This window comes from Stomoxys calcitrans, chromosome 2 (assembly GCF_963082655.1).
Source record: "Stomoxys calcitrans chromosome 2, idStoCalc2.1, whole genome shotgun sequence".
Taxonomy (NCBI): domain Eukaryota; kingdom Metazoa; phylum Arthropoda; class Insecta; order Diptera; family Muscidae; genus Stomoxys; species Stomoxys calcitrans.
The window spans coordinates 195,143,922-195,162,815 of NC_081553.1; the positions used below are offsets into that span (position 1 = coordinate 195,143,922).

At 39.8% G+C, this 18,894-nt stretch overlaps 1 protein-coding gene across 6 annotated transcripts in view; it reads right to left on the reverse strand.

Annotated features, from left to right (window-relative positions):
- Positions 1–18,894, reverse strand: part of LOC106086560 (heparan-sulfate 6-O-sulfotransferase 2) — a 425,451-nt gene that overhangs the window by 344,916 nt on the left and 61,641 nt on the right. For 5 of the 6 annotated variants that reach the window (XM_059362371.1, XM_059362372.1, XM_013251288.2 and 2 more), the window contains exon 2: positions 10,913–11,876. In XM_059362371.1, coding sequence (XP_059218354.1) covers positions 10,913–11,287 — 375 coding nt within the window. In that variant the 5' untranslated portion in view covers positions 11,288–11,876. The remainder of the gene's footprint in view (positions 1–10,912; positions 11,877–18,894) is intronic. The other variant, XM_013251290.2, reaches the window with a different exon arrangement.

The following is an 18,894-nucleotide window of genomic DNA, read 5'->3' on the forward strand; positions in this document are numbered from 1 at the left end:
TTATTCTGCAAGAAGGTCTTTTAGCTATGAATGGGATCCTCAGGCTCTCCGAGGTTCAAAGGATGCAGGTGCTTGCCTAAGCGTATAAAGTCGCTGGATGATGAAAAGCAGAATTATTAACCCATCACTAGTGGAGGGCTCGAACCGGAAGATTGTGACTAGATGAACTTTGCAAGAAGACCCTTTAGCTAGCAATGGGATCCTCAGGGGGAGGATCGAGGAGTAAAGAATGCAGGTGGTTGCCTAAGCGTATGAAGTCGTCTTTATGGTGGGTGGTCGCCTTCTCTCTTTTTTGCAGACCTCTTAAGGAAGCGATAAGGAAACTGTCTAATTGGTTCAATGGGCTTGGCGTAAACCCCAGAAAGACTGAGGCTGTATTTTTCGCCAGGAAATGTGGTGGTACTTATCACCTGAGCGTTTTGAGGGGGCCTGACCTGGACTCTCTCCGGAGTCCTAGTACCTGGCGCGTGATTCTTGATCATAAACTGAACTGGATAAAAAACGCCCAGGGAAGAATCAAAAGGTACTGAATGGGCTCTACTTCTGTCGCTTCGGCCGGGGCGGTCAATACATGTCTGGAGGTTTATGGCGATGGTTTGGCCAATTTTTGTTATTGTTTTTGTAGCCATATTGCCATGAGGAAATAGTGATCTTCTTCAAGCTCCTGAGATGAGCAAGCTCGTTCTCGTCCTTAAGACCGATCGCCAAGGGAACATTTTTTAAAGGCGCCAATAAATTGCCCTGTCATATCGAGTATCACAGACATTCAGTATTTATGCAAGAGCTGGTGACGCCCGGCCTCTTACTGTGACCTCCGCAGAATGATTGAAAATATGCAACATGACACAGCAGCGGTCTTCTCCTAAGAAGCAAGGGGGAGCGCAGCTATGAAAACGCTTATTTTCATACTCGATCTAATACCTTTGGAACTATGTGTAGGGGGTGCGGCACGCAGGGAATGTCCCCTATGAATACAGTGCATTGTGTTGGCGAACGGAAATTAGGAATTGGAGGAGTACCGATATGAAAGTACCGATAGAACGACGCCAAACAAGCCACATTGCGACGATGTTCAAGGGAGGCAATAGAGTTGGATACCCTACTGTCCCCAATCAATGCCATCGCTCTGCTCTATACACGGTACAGTAGCTCCAGGGATGATTTTGAAGCTCCAGCCCATACATGTGAGTTGTACTCCATTTTCGGCCTTATGAAGGAGGCCGAAGATGTTAAGAAGATCAGAAGGTGTGAAGTAATTCTTACACCGTTTAAGGAAGCCCAAACACTTGAATGCTTCTTTCGACACTTCAAATATTATATGTTTAGCCCAACGGACATCACTTCGAATTTTCATGCCCAGAACATTAAGAGCTTTTGATTGCTCAACATCTATAGACAAAGATGATAGTAATGGGTCAGCGAATCGTTCGTGTGACAACAAAAAGCGATGAGTCTTCTTTGCATTAAAATCTACTCGATTTATTTGACCAGCCTCTTGTCTTTTTTCTCTGGAAGACTCGGCTTATAGTCGAATGAGTAAGAATGACAGAGATTACTGTCATCCACAAATGAGTAGATCGGATTCGATATTTGGCTCAACAGATCGTTGATGAAAAAAAAACAAAGGAGAAAGAACAGAGCCCTGGTGTACACCTTCGGTCAATTTATGCACATTGGATGAGAACCCATCTATAACGACTCGAACGGGGCCATTACCGACACCAAATGCGACAAGCTTTGATAGAAGTGCACCGTGCCAGACCCAATCAAATGCCTTGGAGATATCCAAAGCCACAACCTCAATCTCACCAAACTGGTGGATTGAACGACTCCAACGTTCCGACAAAAGTGCCAAGAGCTCGCCCGTAGAGCGATTTCTGCGGAACCCAACAGACCAACAGTAGGTCGCTAAAAAGGCCATTAGACTATAAATACCTCACAATATCGTGATTAATCATGCTCTCCATAACCTTGGAGAGAGCGGAGCATATCGCAATTGGCCGGTAACTCGCAGGGTTGTTCGCCTCACCCTTCTTGGTTAATGGCTGAACGTTCGCAACCTTCCAACGCGTCGAGAAGACTCCCGCACGTTAGACAAAGTTGAAAAGGCTGCGTAATGGAAGAACAAGCGTGGAAGAACACTTACAAACCGAATGACGAAATTCGTAGGCTCCATCCTTTGGGGGAGGGTATAAAAATAGGGACATTGGGCTGAAACTTTGCAAAGATTCTCTTATTGTCCATAGGACGGATAAGTTCGGAGATGGGCTATATCGGACTATATATTGATTATTATACATCAATGTATATGTATAATATAGACCTATCTGCCCATTGGGGGTCTAAGGCCCATCAAAGCATTATTAATTAGCCGATTTCATCGGAATGGCGAAGTGGGTTGTGCTAGGCCCCTCGATATGTGTAGTCGGTTGATTCAAATAGGACTGTATTTGGCTTGGAAAGATTATTTTCTTGTCCATAGGCAGGTTAAGCTCTGAGATGGGCTATATCGGACTACATCCTTATATAGCCCTCCTATATGTCTGCCGATTTGGGGTCTAAGGCCCATAAAAGCTATATTTATTAGAAGATTTCGTTGAAAATTGGTACTGCGAGATGTGTTTTTTAGGTCTGTCGACAACCGTAGCCAAAATGTATCTGGATATAGCTGCGACATAAACCAATCTTACGATTCAAGTTACTGGACCCATAAAAGTCACGTTTATAACCCAACTTCGTTGAATTTTGGCACAGTGAGCTGTGTTACAAAGTCTTGCACAACCGAGCAGAAAAAGAAAATGGAGAAAGTTGCGAACCACAACTTTGAGATAGTCAGTAACTTTATCTACCTCGGCATCGCCATATCCGAAACGAATGACACCAGTTTTGAGATAAAGCGAAGAATAATACTGGCAAACAGATGCTATTTTCGACCAAGTAAGCAGTTTAGAAACAAGGCCACCTCCCGACAGACGAAGCTTACACTATACAAGACACTGACACTACCCGTGCTGATATATGGTTCTGAAGCATGGGTACTTGTGAAAGCAGATGAAGCAGTGCTTGGAGTATTTGAGACAAAGATTCTTCGTAAAATATATGGACCAGTTTGCGTTAACGGAGAATATAGGCGACGTATGAACCACGAGCTGTATGACGATGATAACATAGTTACACGCATCAAAATACAACGGCTGTGTTGGCTAGGTCATGTTGATAGAATGGATGAAGAAGCTCTAGCAAAGAAGTCTTTTGAAGGCAAACACGGTGGTACACGCAAACCGGGAAGATCAAAAACCCGATGGAAAGATCAAGTGGTGGGAGACACCTCGAAACTTGGTGTCGGAGATTTTATAATGAGCGCAGAAGATTGAGGCGCTTGGAACGCTATTCCACGTTCGGCTAGTGGAACAAATATTCTGTCATAGCCAATTAAAATCAAAAAAAGAGCTGTGTTACACCCTACGACAATGGTGGACAATATGGTCCAGATTGATCCATATTGGAATATAGTAGTCATGAATACAGATCTTCCGAGGTAAACGGGCCATAAGAGAGTTCGTATCGAAACATATTTCGGTATAAGTAGCTGCTACGAGTTTATAAGTGGTGCATGTTCACCGGATGTTGACCAAATCTGGTTATATATATCGGAGCTGGTGGGTATGCAAAGTTCTGCCCAACCGAACTTATTACCTTTTTACTGGTTTTCAATTAAGAGTTGTCCAATTTTAGATAACTCAACAACATTTTACCCGTTTGTTAGCCAGCAACCAAACTACTACAAAATCTTCCATATGTTTATCTAGCCATCTATGAAATTGCAAATTTTTCCTAAAATCAAATACCGCATGTTTCAATTGAAATGGAGTATGAACTCGTAGTATCATTTATTAAATGATCAAATAAAATCAAACCAATTACAATATAAATATTCACAATCTCCACTATAGTGTGCCATACAGCATTTTGGCGATATCAACCAAAAAAAAAAAAATTGAAGCATTTTGCACATAACATCAATTAACACATTAGTAATCCACCCCTCTCAAAGGCCAATAAATTTAGATTTATTTTTCAGCACAGATGTTGATATGATATCCGATTTGTTGACAAATGCACTGGCAATTTCAATCGAATGGTTTGTTTGTGTCTATTATAGTTGAGGCATAAAATAAAATATTGAATTAGTTGGTGCTTGGGGATTTTTGGGATCTTAATTGCCCTGGGTGTGTGAGTGTGAGTGTGCGTGTGTGTGTGTGTGTTTTTTTATAAATACATTTGAATTGAAATTTAATTAAAAGAATTTTAGCACCATTCGAATAATTTTAATCTTATTTTGTAACTAGCTAATAATGAATTTTAATACTCCCATCAATACTTGGTCTTTGCAAATGATATCTCATTTCATTGATATCAATTACAGAGCAAATGCCCTACTTTGAACCGGCTAAGGTCATTATAAATTAATTGCAAAATAAAATCATTTAACACTAAGGCAAAGCAATTAGTAATTGTGGTCCGTAAATGATTTAAAAGAAAAACAACACAATTAATTCTGTTTTATGAGTTCCATGAAATACTTGCATAACAAAGTATGGGAATATTTACATATGACGGAAAACTTTCAAAGTATATTAAAGATTATATATTAACACAGTGGCTGAAAAGTCTAGGGTCTAACATTTATCTTAGGTTGCATTGGAAGCCATTTTAAAAAGACAAAATATGATAATGTTATGGAATGTTATGGAAAGTTATGTCATGTTATGTCATGTTATACCATGTTATGGCATGCTATGCCATGTTATACCATGTTATACCATGTTATGCCATGTTATACCATGTTATACCATGTTATACCATGTTATACCATGTTATGCCATGTTATACCATGTTATACCATGTTATGCCATCTTATACCATGTTATACCATGTTATACCATGTTATACCTTGTTATACCATGTTATGACATCTAGTCGTCACCAATGCTTATGCCAATATATGATATGCAACAAATTATATGACATGGCATAGTAAGTAAAAGTGTTGGAATATTTCCGGCGTTACCACCGAAAAAGGCAGACTATCTGGCGCCCAACCTAGCCAATATTTTCACAGCGTGCCCGGGGCTTTCATAACTCCGAAAGCTTGGCAGGAGACTAGGGTGTTATTTATACCCAAGCCCTGCAAGGCAAGTTATGCGTCACCAAAGGCCTATAGACCTATAAGCCTTACGTCCTTTCTACTCAAAATCATGGAACGTATTGTGGACACCATGATAAAGAGTGGGACATTCAGCGAACTACTCAAATACAAACAGCATGCCTATGTCAAGGGAAGTTCCGTGGAGACCGCCCTGCACGAGGTTATCCATAAAATAGAAGAATCCTTCGATGCCAAAACCGTCTAACAGGGTCTAACATTGATATTAGGTGTTGAATTGGAAGCTACTTTAAAAAGACAAAATACGACAAGGTTATGTCATGTTATACCATGTTATGACATCTAGTCGTCGCCAATGCTTCTGCTAATACATGATAAGCAACAAATTATATAACATGGCATAGTAAGTAAGTGTTGGAATATTTCCGGCGTTACCACCGAAAGAGGCAGACTATCTGAAGCCCCACCTGACCAATATTTTCACAGCGTGCCCGGGACTTGCATATACTCCGAAAGCTTGGCAAGAGGCTAGGGTGGTATTTATACCCAAGCCCGGCAAGGCAAGTTATGCGACAGCAAAGGCCTATAGACCTATAAACCTTACGTCCTTTCTACTCAAAACCATGGAACGTATTGTGGACACCATGATAAAGAGTAGGACTTCCAGCGAACTGCTCAAATACAAACAGAATGTCTATGTCAGGGGGAGGTCGGTGGAGACTGCCTTGCACGCGGTGGAGCATAAAATAGAAGAATCCTTCGATGCCAAAACGTACACCCTGGCGATATGCATTGACATCGAGGGGGTTTTTAGCAGTGTGCGGAGCGACACACCGATCCAATTCTTAGACCAGTATCGGGTGGATCCGTTCCTTAGAGACTGGATAAACCATATGCTAAAGAACAGCGGGATAAATTGTGTGTCCCATGGCATAAATATAAGGGAGAAAGTGACACAAAGCACGTCACAGGAAGGCATTTTATCGCCACTCCCATGGGTGACCACCATAAATGAACTATCACGGATGCTGACTAAGGATGAATTTGAGTCTGATGCTACGCAGACGATGTTATAATACTTCTAAGAGGTAAGGATCCGAACCAGCTATGCAGAAGGACCGAAGAGGTCTTGCATATGGCATATAACTGGACTAGACCCAAAGGTCTCAATGTTAACCCAGAGAAGACTGAAATATGACTGTTCACGAGGAAGACGAAGGTGGGCCAATGTAACGCACCACGTTCCCTCGATAAGACGTTTTCGATGTCTGACAAAATCAAATACTTAGGTGTGATCTTGGATAGGAAACTGATTTGGGAGTTTCACATTCAGGAGCGTACTGAAAAGGCTCACAGATATTGGCCACCAAGTAAACGAGCCGTAGGCTCGAAATGGAGCCCGAATCCAAGGATAGTCTACTGACTCTACATGAGCGTAATAAGTAAGTATTAGTCTCCTTACTTACGCCTCAGTAGTTTGGTAGACTTCTATGGAGAAAAAGTACATCGAAAGGACCATACAATAGATTCAAAGAACATGTCGTCTTGGCATAGACGGAGCGATGAGGACCACGCCCACTAGGGCACTGGAGACTATATCCGACCCATTGATATACAGATTAAATGTAAGGCAGCCACTGCGGCTATGAGACTTAAGGCGATGGGAGAATGGATTGAGGATGAGAGCAGCTCATACAATTGCGGTATAATAAAGGCGACGATAGGAAACCTAGAAGGAAGGTAAGGGGTTTCTGATCGGCTACCTGAGACGTAACTTCAGGTCGAGTGCAAGGCACTGATGCCAGGGTCACACTCTTGGACTGACGGGACCCTAGAATTGCCATTTGAAAGATAATGTTACACGGATGGATCGAAGCTAGGGGACAGAGTGAGCCTGGGGGTCTACATTAAGAACCCAGGGACTGAGATCTGTTTTAGACTGCCTGAACATAATACGGTTCTGCAGTTAGAAATCCAGCGATCACGGAATGCAAGATGTGTTAGTACCACACCACGCGAAGACGTCGAGTGTGAACGTCTTTAAGGACAGTCATATTGTCATAAGGGTAATAAGTATCAGAACGGTAAGTTTAGGAACAGTCTTGCAGTGTAAGAAGGAGATTAACGCCTTTTTTGAGAATGGAAAAATCCGCATCGTTTGGATGCCGGCCATTACGGAATGAAAGGAAGATTTGGCAGTGAAGGCCAGAGAACTGGCGTCGATAAACTTGGTCAACCCGAATCCTTTCGGGTCGACGCAGTCCGATCCGAGGCCACCGTAGCGCAGAGCTTAGCATGTCCGCCTATGACCCTGAACGCCTGGGTTCGAATCCTGGCGAGACCATCAGAAATAATTTTCAGCGGTAGGAAACCTGGAAGGAAGGGAAGAGATTTCTGATGATACCTGAGACGACACTTGAGGTCGAGTGCGAGTAAGGGGGAATGAAACAGCAGACGATTTAGCAGTGAAGGCCGGAGAAAAAAAAGGCTGTCGATAAACTTGGTAAACCCGAAAACTTTCGGATCGATACCGTCCAATATAAGGGCGTGGGCGACAAACAGTACAGCGAAACAGTAGGTAGGACGGCGAAACTACTATGGGGTAATCCGGATCGTGAGAGGATGAGGCTATTACTGAAAGGAAGTAAAAAGGGGGTCAGTATAGCTTTTGGTGTCATAACGGGACACATAGGACTACGAGTTCACTTATGTAAAATCGGCGCGTCAAGTGATGGCATGTGTAGGGCATGTGGGGAAGATGATGAGACGTTGGAGCATTTCCTATGTCATTGCCCGGCGTTCGCGGCTAACAGATACCGTTGGCGACACCATACCATACATAAACCAACTTAGGGGAGTGGTATGTAAAGCAATTAAGGATTTCTTAAGTAGCACGGAATTCCTAACTTAACATCTTCTTTTTCCAGGCTACTTTTTAGTTTTTAGAGCGCACAACAAGCCCATTACTGGGGCTAGGTGTATGTCTATAGTGGGATGGGGCAAATAAATATCTGCACCCTTTTTTTTAAACCCAACCTAAGCTCCCAGAAGCCTAAATTTACATCCGATTTAGCTGAAATACGGCACAGAGACTTTTGTTTTGACTCTCAACATACGTGGAAAGTACGATCCAATTCGGTCGTTAATCTGACATATTATTCATATAAGCCGATCTGCGGATTTGACTTCTTCAGCCGATAGAAGCCTACATTTTTGTCCGATTTGGCTGAAATTTCGTATGCAAAGTACGTTTATATTATCCACCACCCACGCCGAATTTCCCCCAGATAGGCTCATAAATATATATAGCCCTCATATAAACCGTTCTCCCGATTTGACATTTTGAGCCCCTGGACACCGTAATTGTTATCCAATTTGGCTGAAATTTTGCACGGAGAGTTTTATTATGACTTTAAACAACTGTGCCAAGGGCGGTACGAAATAAGGCCCCAATGCAATAAAGTCCCAAACGGAAAAAGAAATAAGGTCCAAAACGTTTATACATGAAACAAAATAAATGATATTTGGGGCTTTATTTAATTTTTTGCGACTCTGATTTTAGAAATTGGGGCTTATTTTCATATGAAATAAGACCCCAAAGTTTTTGGAAACGAAACTAAACCCTAAACCTAATTTGTGGGGCTTTATTTCATTTTGCTTTAATTGAAGAGTCATACAGGGAGCAAAAGATTAATTAACTATTGCCATTTATTGGGGGTTTATTTTATATGAAATAAAGCCCAAAAAATTGGGGCCTTTTTTCATTTCAATTTGGGGTGTTTTTCATCATTTTGTTACGGCCTTATTTCATTTTTACACCCATCACCGAAGGATGGGGGTATATTCATTTTGTCAATCCGTTTGCAACACATCGAAATATGCATTTCCGACCCTATAAAGTATATATATTCTTGATCAGCGTAAAAATCTAAGACGATCTAGACATGTCCGTCCATCTGTCCGTCAGTCAGTTTAATTCACGCTACAGTCCTTAAAAATAGAGATATTGAGCTGAAACTTTGCACAGATTCTTTTTTTGTCCATAAGCACGTTAACTTCGAAGATGGGCTATATCGGTCTATATTTTGATAAAGCCCCCATATAAACCGATCGGCCGATTTAGGGTCTTAGACCCATAAAAGCCACATTTATTATCCGATTTTGCTGAAATTTGGGACAGTGAGTTGTGTTAGGCCCTTCAATATCCTTCGTTAATTTGACCTAGATCGGTTCAGATTTGGATATAGCTGCCATATAGACCGATCTCTCGATATAGGGTCTTGGGTCCATAAAAGGCGCATTTATTGTCCGATTTCGACGAAGTTTGGAACAGTAAGTTGTGTTAGGCCCTTCGACATCCTTCGTTAATTTGTCCCGGATCTGTCCAGATTTGGATATAGCTGTCATATAGACCGATCCTCCGATTTAGGGTCTTAGGCCCATAAAAGCCACATTTATTATCCGATTTTTCTGAAATTTGAGACAGTGAGTTGTGTTAAGCCCTTTGACATCCTTTGTCAATTTGGCTCTGATCGGTTTAGATTTGGATACAGCTGCCATATAGACCGTTCTCTCCATTTAAGGTTTTGGACCTACAAAAGGCGCATTATTGTCCGATGTCGTCGAAATTTGGTACTGTGAGTTAAGTTGAGCCCCATGACATACTTCTGCAATATGGCACAGTTAGGTAAAGATTCGGATATAGCTGCCATATAGACCGATCTCTTGGTTTTAGGTTTTGGGGCCATAAAAGGCGCATTTATTGTCCTATGTCGCTGAAATTTGAGACAGTGAGTTGTGTTACGCTTTTTGACATCATTCATCAATTTGGCTCAGATCGGTTCAGATTTGAATATAGCTGCCATACAGACCGATCTCTCGATTTAAGGTTTTGAGCCCATAAAAGGCGCATTTATTGTCCGATTTCGCCCAAATTTGGGACAGTGATTTGTGTTAGGCTCTTCGACATTTTCCTGCAACTTGGCCCAAATCGGTCCAGATTTGGATATAGCTGCCATGTAGACAGATATCTCAATTTAAAGTTTTGCCCCCATAAAAGATGCATTTATAATCCGATTTCACGGAAATTTGACACAGTGACTTATGTTAGGCTATTCGACATCCGTGTCATATATGGTTCAGATCGGTTTATTTTTAGATATTTACTAAAAAGACCAATATTTTGTTATACACGATTGAACAATGACTTGTAATTATTAGTATTTGGTCAAAATCGAAACATATTTCGATATAACTGTTATGGGACATAAGGTATGCTATTTTCACCTGATTTTAATGAAAGGTGGTGGTGAACTTAGCGACTTTTTACTTGTTAATTTTGGGATAATGAGATAAAGCCCCATTTTTGAGTGTTTATTTCGTTTTCCGTTTGGGGCTTTATTGCATTGGGGCCTTATTTCTTTTCGCCGTGTCAAGTGCGGTCCGACTCAAATTTTAACTTGATACAACTCCCACATAAACCGATCTGCCGATTAGACGTCTTGAGAACATAGAAGCCGCAGTTGTTATCCGATTTGGGTGAAATTTTTGTTTTGACTTCCAATAACCGTGCCAAGTACGGTGCAAATCGCTCCATAACCTGACATAGCTCCCATATAAACTTCCAATTAGACCCTATAAACTGCAATTTGTACCTAAATTCGCAGAAATATGATAGGGCAGAACTTAAAGAGTCCCAAAACGCGGCCCGGCCGAACTTTTTTTTATGTTTCTTAACCCACTTACCTGATCTTGACAAAAATATCCAAAACCAATGATGCCGGCTATAGCCAGAAAAAGGCAAATTGCGGTAATTGTCCGTATCTTCGATCGAGGTTCCATTTTTTGTATTTCATAAACTCCACGAGGCAGTAAGAGAGCAAAATCACCATCAACTTGAACTGAAACGTTTTTGTGCATGTCCTTGATGTTGATGACTTTGCCGATACCTTGGATATCGAGATTTTGTGTATTGAGATTCTTGTTGTTACTGTCAGCTGGATTGATGAGACTGATTTCTTTGGAACTACTGCTATTGTTGTTGTTGTTGTTGTTATTGACAAGATTATTATTATTATTGTTGTTGTTGTTATTGTTGATTATTTCTTGTATTAAAGGCATTATCCAAAAATATATCAAATCAATCACAGAGCAGCGTTTCTATAAACGTCAGTGCTCTTCTATGTGACAGTTTTGCCAGCGTAATAATGTCCATGAAGTTAAAAAGCATTGAATTGCTTAAATGAGATGTAAGAAGTTGGTGCCAATAGATGAAGAGATTCGAATCGCACTTTCGGAATGATGTATATGTGCATGAATTTTGATGAGTTCTTTTAAATGGGACTACCGACATAAGTGCCTTCATTTGCATATGATGTGATGTAATCTCCAGATGTGTTCAAAGTGATTCTATCTTTTAGATTTCAAAGAAAATTTCTTTGCTATTCTAGAGAAAGTATCGGATCTTGATATTTTGGTATGTGGACAACAATGTCTGCTCAATAATTTCAACATTTTTTTATAATCGATACAAATTATTTTGTGATAATTTTTGATTATACCGATAAGAGCGAATCACGAATCTTCGACCTTTCCAAATTTGTGATTATGCGATAATCATTATTTTGAGATAAAGACCATAAAGTCTAGAGTTGGGTGATGCTGAGTGAACGAATGCCCCGCTCTGTTTTTATTTGTTCCAGACTGTTTTCTGAAAAGAAATAAGAGAAAATTTTAATCAGCTATAAATAAAGCTGTGGTAAAGATATTTGATAGAGTAAACATTGTGCAGCAGTCAGCTTATATCAATAAGAAAGTCAATCCAAGTCAAGTCAAACCTCAGAGGAAATACCAAAGTCAAATATTTGTTGTTGTCCGACAAATTTTCTTAGAAAATTTTTCTGCTCAGACAAATTTTCATAGAAAATTTTTCTGCTCAGACAAATTTTCATAGAAAATTTTTCTGCTCAGACAAATTTTCATAGAAAATTTTTCTGCTCAGACAAATTTTCATAGAAAATTTTTCTGCTCAGACAAATTTTCATAGAAAATTTTTCTGCTCAGACAAATTTTCATAGAAAATTTTTCTGCTCAGACAAATTTTCATAGAAAATTTTTCTGCTCAGACAAATTTTCATAGAAAATTTTTCTGCTCAGACAAATTTTCATAGAAAATTTTTCTGCTCAGACAAATTTTCATAGAAAATTTTTCTGCTCAGACAAATTTTCATAGAAAATTTTTCTGCTCAGACAAATTTTCATAGAAAATTTTTCTGCTCAGACAAATTTTCATAGAAAATTTTTCTGCTCAGACAAATTTTCATAGAAAATTTTTCTGCTCAGACAAATTTTCATAGAAAATTTTTCTGCTCAGACAAATTTTCATAGAAAATTTTTCTGCTCAGACAAATTTTCATAGAAAATTTTTCTGCTCAGACAAATTTTCATAGAAAATTTTTCTGCTCAGACAAATTTTCATAGAAAATTTTTCTGCTCAGACAAATTTTCATAGAAAATTTTTCTGCTCAGACAAATTTTCATAGAAAATTTTTCTGCTCAGACAAATTTTCATAGAAAATTTTTCTGCTCAGACAAATTTTCATAGAAAATTTTTCTGCTCAGACAAATTTTCATAGAAAATTTTTCTGCTCAGACAAATTTTCATAGAAAATTTTTCTGCTCAGACAAATTTTCATAGAAAATTTTTCTGCTCAGACAAATTTTCATAGAAAATTTTTCTGCTCAGACAAATTTTCATAGAAAATTTTTCTGCTCAGACAAATTTTCATAGAAAATTTTTCTGCTCAGACAAATTTTCATAGAAAATTTTTCTGCTCAGACAAATTTTCATAGAAAATTTTTCTGCTCAGACAAATTTTCATAGAAAATTTTTCTGCTCAGACAAATTTTCATAGAAAATTTTTCTGCTCAGACAAATTTTCATAGAAAATTTTTCTGCTCAGACAAATTTTCATAGAAAATTTTTCTGCTCAGACAAATTTTCATAGAAAATTTTTCTGCTTAGACAAATTTTCATAGAAAATTTTTCTGCTTAGACAAATTTTCATAGAAAATTTTTCTGCTCAGACAAATTTTCATAGAAAATTTTTCTGCTCAGACAAATTTTCATAGAAAATTTTTCTGCTCAGACAAATTTTCATAGAAAATTTTTCTGCTCAGACAAATTTTCATAGAAAATTTTTCTGCTCAGACAAATTTTCATAGAAAATTTTTCTGCTCAGACAAATTTTCATAGAAAACGTTTGTTGTCACACAATATAGAATTAAAAATTTCTTTCAGTGCATTGCAAACATTTCTGCTTAATTAATAACGCGAAACAGTATCTTATCTGACCAAGCTTTGTTGCTCTCCCTTGCTGGAGCAAAAAACACCAAAATTGTGATAACGGATTATACTTTAATAAATCAAGGCAATAAATTAACAACACAGAGAGTGGTGTTATTAATTTGTCTGCTGTCATGTGTGTGTGTGTGTGTGTATCTGTTCCAAAGTGCCTGATCCTTTGCCCTGTATGATAAAAAAAAAACGGAATGCAGCAAGTGATGATTTTTATGAATGGAAACGATTTTGCCGATACGGATGTAAGAGCATGAAGAAAATGCAACAACGGATATTTTCGGTTAAGTTATCTATTGGACAGGCCATAAATACGACTTATGTATATGCCACAAATGGTGTTGTAGTCTGCTGTGGTAGCATAACAAATTATGAGATGTCTTCTTGTCTTGTTGTAAAAATTGAGTCATAAAGGGTGCAACATGCAAAAGTTGCCATATGAAACGGGAGATTATCAAAAGTTGTTTGAAGAACTTTACAAAGAGAAGCAGAAGTGAATGACCCATGACAAAGATGCAATGAAAAATAAAATTTTTAGAAAATGACAAAATTTTCAAATAAAAAAAAATTATGTAGCCAACATTTTTAATCGATTCTGTGTAAGAACAACATTTTCAAGAATTTTCCTTTTTAGCCGAAATTTCAAGGAAAATTGTTCTAAAGTCTAAATATTCAAGAAATTTTCTCTTAAGACTAGACTCACAGACTCACATAGACGATTTCGTCCATTGGGATATCACTGGAATCGGAGAAGGAAGAAGGTTTTTAGTTCCTACCATTGAACCAACAAGATCGCTTTAACAAGCCCACAACTATATTCCAAACTGGAGAAAAAAGTACACCTTTTTATGGTTCCTTTGCCGACCCATCTTTTCAGATTTATAGATCCCAAGCAAGCCTAGGAATCTACAGCTCCTAGACAACTAGAGAACCTTCTATGAAGCCCCTAGGTCGTCAAGGGCTGTTTCAGGGGACTTTACTATATGCATGCTGCTGCCGAGACAGGTGATCTCCAGGGATCTTTGCCCGTAGTTATATTTCCATCAACCTCTCTAGAGTCTTCAGCATTAAGGATGAACAATTAATAGGACAAAAATCTTTCGCCTTCGAGTGGTAAATTTTCGCTCGGCAAAAGACAACAAATAAGACAAAAAACGATAAATACTGAAACATTTCTATTGTTTTTTGGTTCTGTTAAGTATTAAAAAAGCTCTGCTTACCCATAAATAGGACTCTGTTAATACTTCTGTTACTCTCCCTCTCTCGCACTCTGTTATAAAAGCGGTTTATGCCTCTGCTAACTCGTTGAAAAGCTCACAGTTAATTTTGGTTTAAGGCATGGATTTTAAACCCCAAAGTTTGATAGTTTTTGTTTCTTTTTACTAATCTTTGCAAAAATCGATCAATATTAACATATTTCTATTATTTTCGTTAGTGACCCCTGTGCTCTATAATCTCTTACGTGATTTTTGCGGGTTGTTAGGGTCAATATGTTTCAAAATGCAAATAAAACAAGTTTATTTCATCCTTTTCTCGGCTTTTTTCCGACTTTTTCGAGAGTTTATTTAGTGAAATCTATTAACAAGAGACGCGTTTTAATTGTTTTTTGTTTGTTTTGTTTTTTGGTTTTGTTGAGTATTAAAAGAACTCTGGTAACCTCTAAATGGAACTCTGTTAATACTTCTGTTACACTCTCTCTCTCGCACTCTGTTAACAAAACGGTTTGTGTCGCTGCTATTTAAATTTGGAATTTATCTTCACGCACATCCTGCTTCAGTTTCCCTATCCAGTTTAGACTCTTTCGTGTATATAGAGGTCCCGAGAAGGCCGGAGTACCATCAACCTAGAGATTCCTTTTTGGGGCAAACGATTTCCAACAATGACCCATTAACAAGGAAGGACTCCCTTGGTATATAATCAGTAGCGACGCATATAGCATGCCGCTACGCAGCATCACCAAGTTCACCTAAGTTCGAGTAGCCCCATGAACCTGTCTCATGAAGATCCTTGTAGCCACATACACAACATATGGAGCATAACACCGAGAAAAATATTCAGCGCCTCTCTCGATGAACATCTCTTGGCCCCAGAGACAAGCACTGCAGTAGTAATCTGTATTTCCCAGAACGGGATGGTCATGAGCGCCAGACGTGTTATAACTCTGAGCTCCGATTTGTGTGCTGATCATCCCCATTAAGAGAAGCTCAGCGCGTCCTCAGGTGGCGGATGGTGGGATGCTTCGTATGCTGCAGTAGTAATCTGTACCTCCCAGAACGGGATGGCAATAAGCACCACACTTGTTGTAACTCTGAGCTCTGATTTGTGTGCTGATCATCCTCATTAAGAGAAGCTCAGCGCGTCCTCAGGTTGGGGATGATGGGATGCTTTGTATACGAAGAAGCTGCAATTGCAGTCGCGGTATCGCGTGGATATTTCAAGGAGAGGCAGGGCAGCATCGACTCTCGCTCAAATACTGAGTGCCAATGATATTCAATATGACAAGGCGAGTTTTTGGCACCTTTAAATAACGAATGGCAGTAATATTCCCTCGGCAATCGGTCCTATGGACTGAAACGAGCTTGCTCACTTACGGGACTTGCAACTTCCACATACAAAAATCCCGGCACAGGATACCTGGGAGCACCACACAAGCTGGAATATTAAGGTCCGATCTGTGTGGTGTTAGTTGTTGTCAAGCTTAGCAGCGAGCTACCGGGCGCGTTCACAGGTTGCAGATAGTGGAATGCTCCATCCGGAGTAGCTGGAACATTGAAGTCCGATCTGTGTGGTGTTCATCGTTGTCACGAGAAGCTTAGCAGCGAGCTACCGGGCGCGTCCGCAGGTTGCGGATAGTTGAATGCTCCATCCGGAGTAGCTGTAGCTGCAGTCGCGGACAATCAGCGGTATCGAGTGGAGAGTCTCAGTGAGAGGTGGGGAGGCACCGGCTCTTGCGCAAATACTGAGTGCCTATGATGGTCGATATCACAAGGCGAGTTATTGGCACCTTTAAACAACTAATGGCCACCCTGTACCCGCGGCACAAAAATGTGGTTACAACAACAACAAAATATGAAAATATGGCTACAACAACCATGTATCTTTTCGATCATCCGATCATGCGAAGGGCACATTTGTACAGAGCTGTGTGTCCGTTGAAGAGTTTCCCGGAAAATGTATATCAACGCGTAGCTCTATTGTTTCCTCACCGGACATTGTCCATAGATTCTCTGACCTCTGAATATATCTCACTGTAATAGGTCTCGAGGATAGGACCTTCCTTAGCCTAGAGGCTTTAGATTTATCCTACACGTATCTGCAGAATTCCACCCAGGATTTGTTCTGAGCCTTTCTCAACTCGCCCTTGTATTTTTTAAGCTCAGCCTTATAGACGTTTCAATCGTGTGGAGCCTTTTTTGGCCTTCGTCCTGCCTTAGACCAACCAGTTCTGGGGTCCACCAGGGTGGTCGTTGCTTTCCCATTTTTTTGGCTTTAGGACATGCTAGCACAAGCCAGTCGTTCAGAGCCTTTGTGATCCGCTTGAACATTATGTCTATGTTCTCGGAAGTTTCAACTTCCTTTTCAGGCCTAGAAGGGCAGCCGTGCATAACATGTGACGAAATTTATACCAATCCGCCTTTTTTCTGTTTAGCCGTGGCACCACTTCTGGAGTATTTTCTCCAAGGCTGAAACTTATATAACAATGATCAGAGAAGCTATGGTCATCCAACACTTCCCAGTCATATATCTTGATATTCTCTTATAAAAAGGTGACATCTAGTTGCTGTTGTTGTTGCTACATTCGCGGGTGGGGGTGCGATCTTAGTCGAGGTACTATAGATGAGCAAGCTCGTTCCGTTTTATAGGGCCGATGGCAGCAGGAACGTGATGGCCATTGGCTATAAAACGCGCCAATGATTCGTTTTGTTCTATGCAGCATCATAGGCATTGGGTATTTTAACAAGAGTCGGTGCCGCATGGCCTCTCCCTGAGTCTCTTTACTCGATACCGCTGATTGTACGCGACTGCAATTACAGTTACTCCGCATAAAGCAACCTGTGAATGCGCTCGGAAGCTTCCAGCTATGCTCCATGTAATAATGATGAACACCACACAGAACGTAGCTAGAAATTCCAGCCAGTGTGGTGCTGATATTTGAGAGAAAGATTCTTCGTAAAATATATGAACCAGTTTGCGTTAATGGAGAATATAGGCGACATATGAACCACGAGCTGTATGACGACGATAGCATAGCTACACGCATCAAAATACAAAGGCTGCGTTGGCTAGTTCATGTTTTCAGAATGGATGAAGAAGCTCCAGCAAAGAAGTCTTTTGAAGACAAACACGGTGGTACACGCAAACCGGGAAGACCAAAAGCTCGATGGAAAGATCAAGTGGTGGGAGACACCTCGAAACTTGGTGTCAGAGATTTTAGAATGAGCGCAGAAGATCGAGGCACTTGGAAGGCTATTCTACGTTCGGCTAGTGGAACAAATGTTCTGTCATAGCCAATTAAAGTAAGTAAAAAGTGGTGCTGGGTAACATTTACTTCCTTCTTTCTGTTACTATTTTCCCCTGCCCGTTCCTTATAATACATTCGATGAACACCTCCTAACTTCCTTATATCTGGGGATGTGCATTAGTACCACTTTATCACTTTTCAGAATGAAGCTCCTTTTTTTCCTGCGGAAGCGGCTTCAACCAGCAACTTAAGGTTTGAAGGCGACATCTCTGAGTGTGTGTGTGTGCCATATATAGGGAAGTCCTAAGGCCTAAGATTGATATTTTTTGCTGTTACCCAAACACTTAGCATAAAGAAAAAACAATAAAAAAATTGTTCAGCTTTAATAAAGGCATGTTTCTTAATTGAAGCCTGTTTCAAATGCCATACAATCACGGCATTTCTTTTCACCTCTTCCTTTATGCACAACCTTAAAATCAAAGGATCAAAAGGCAGATATAAGCTGCTTGTCTTCTATTTATTCAAGTGTTTATGGTCAAACGTAAAACCCTTTAACGCGAATACAACGCTTTTTGAATATTTATCGCAGCTTGTGCAAAAAAAAAAAATAAATAAAGCCAAAATAGCAGCCAACTTTTATATACCATGGGAAAAAGGGTGCCATGATCCTTTTTTTCTTTAAGTTTCATTTATTTTATGAAAATGGAGCACAGCACATTCCATTGCCCAAATAGCCTTTCATAAAATCAAAATATTACAGAAAAAATCCTTTGCTTGCTATGTGCTGAGTTTAAGCGCGGGAATAGTAATGAAAGGATTTTGTGGAATTTCCGAGCTCAACTCTCTCTCTCTCTCTTTCTACAGTGAATGAAATTACGAAAATAAATCCCTGCAGCACCATAAACAAAA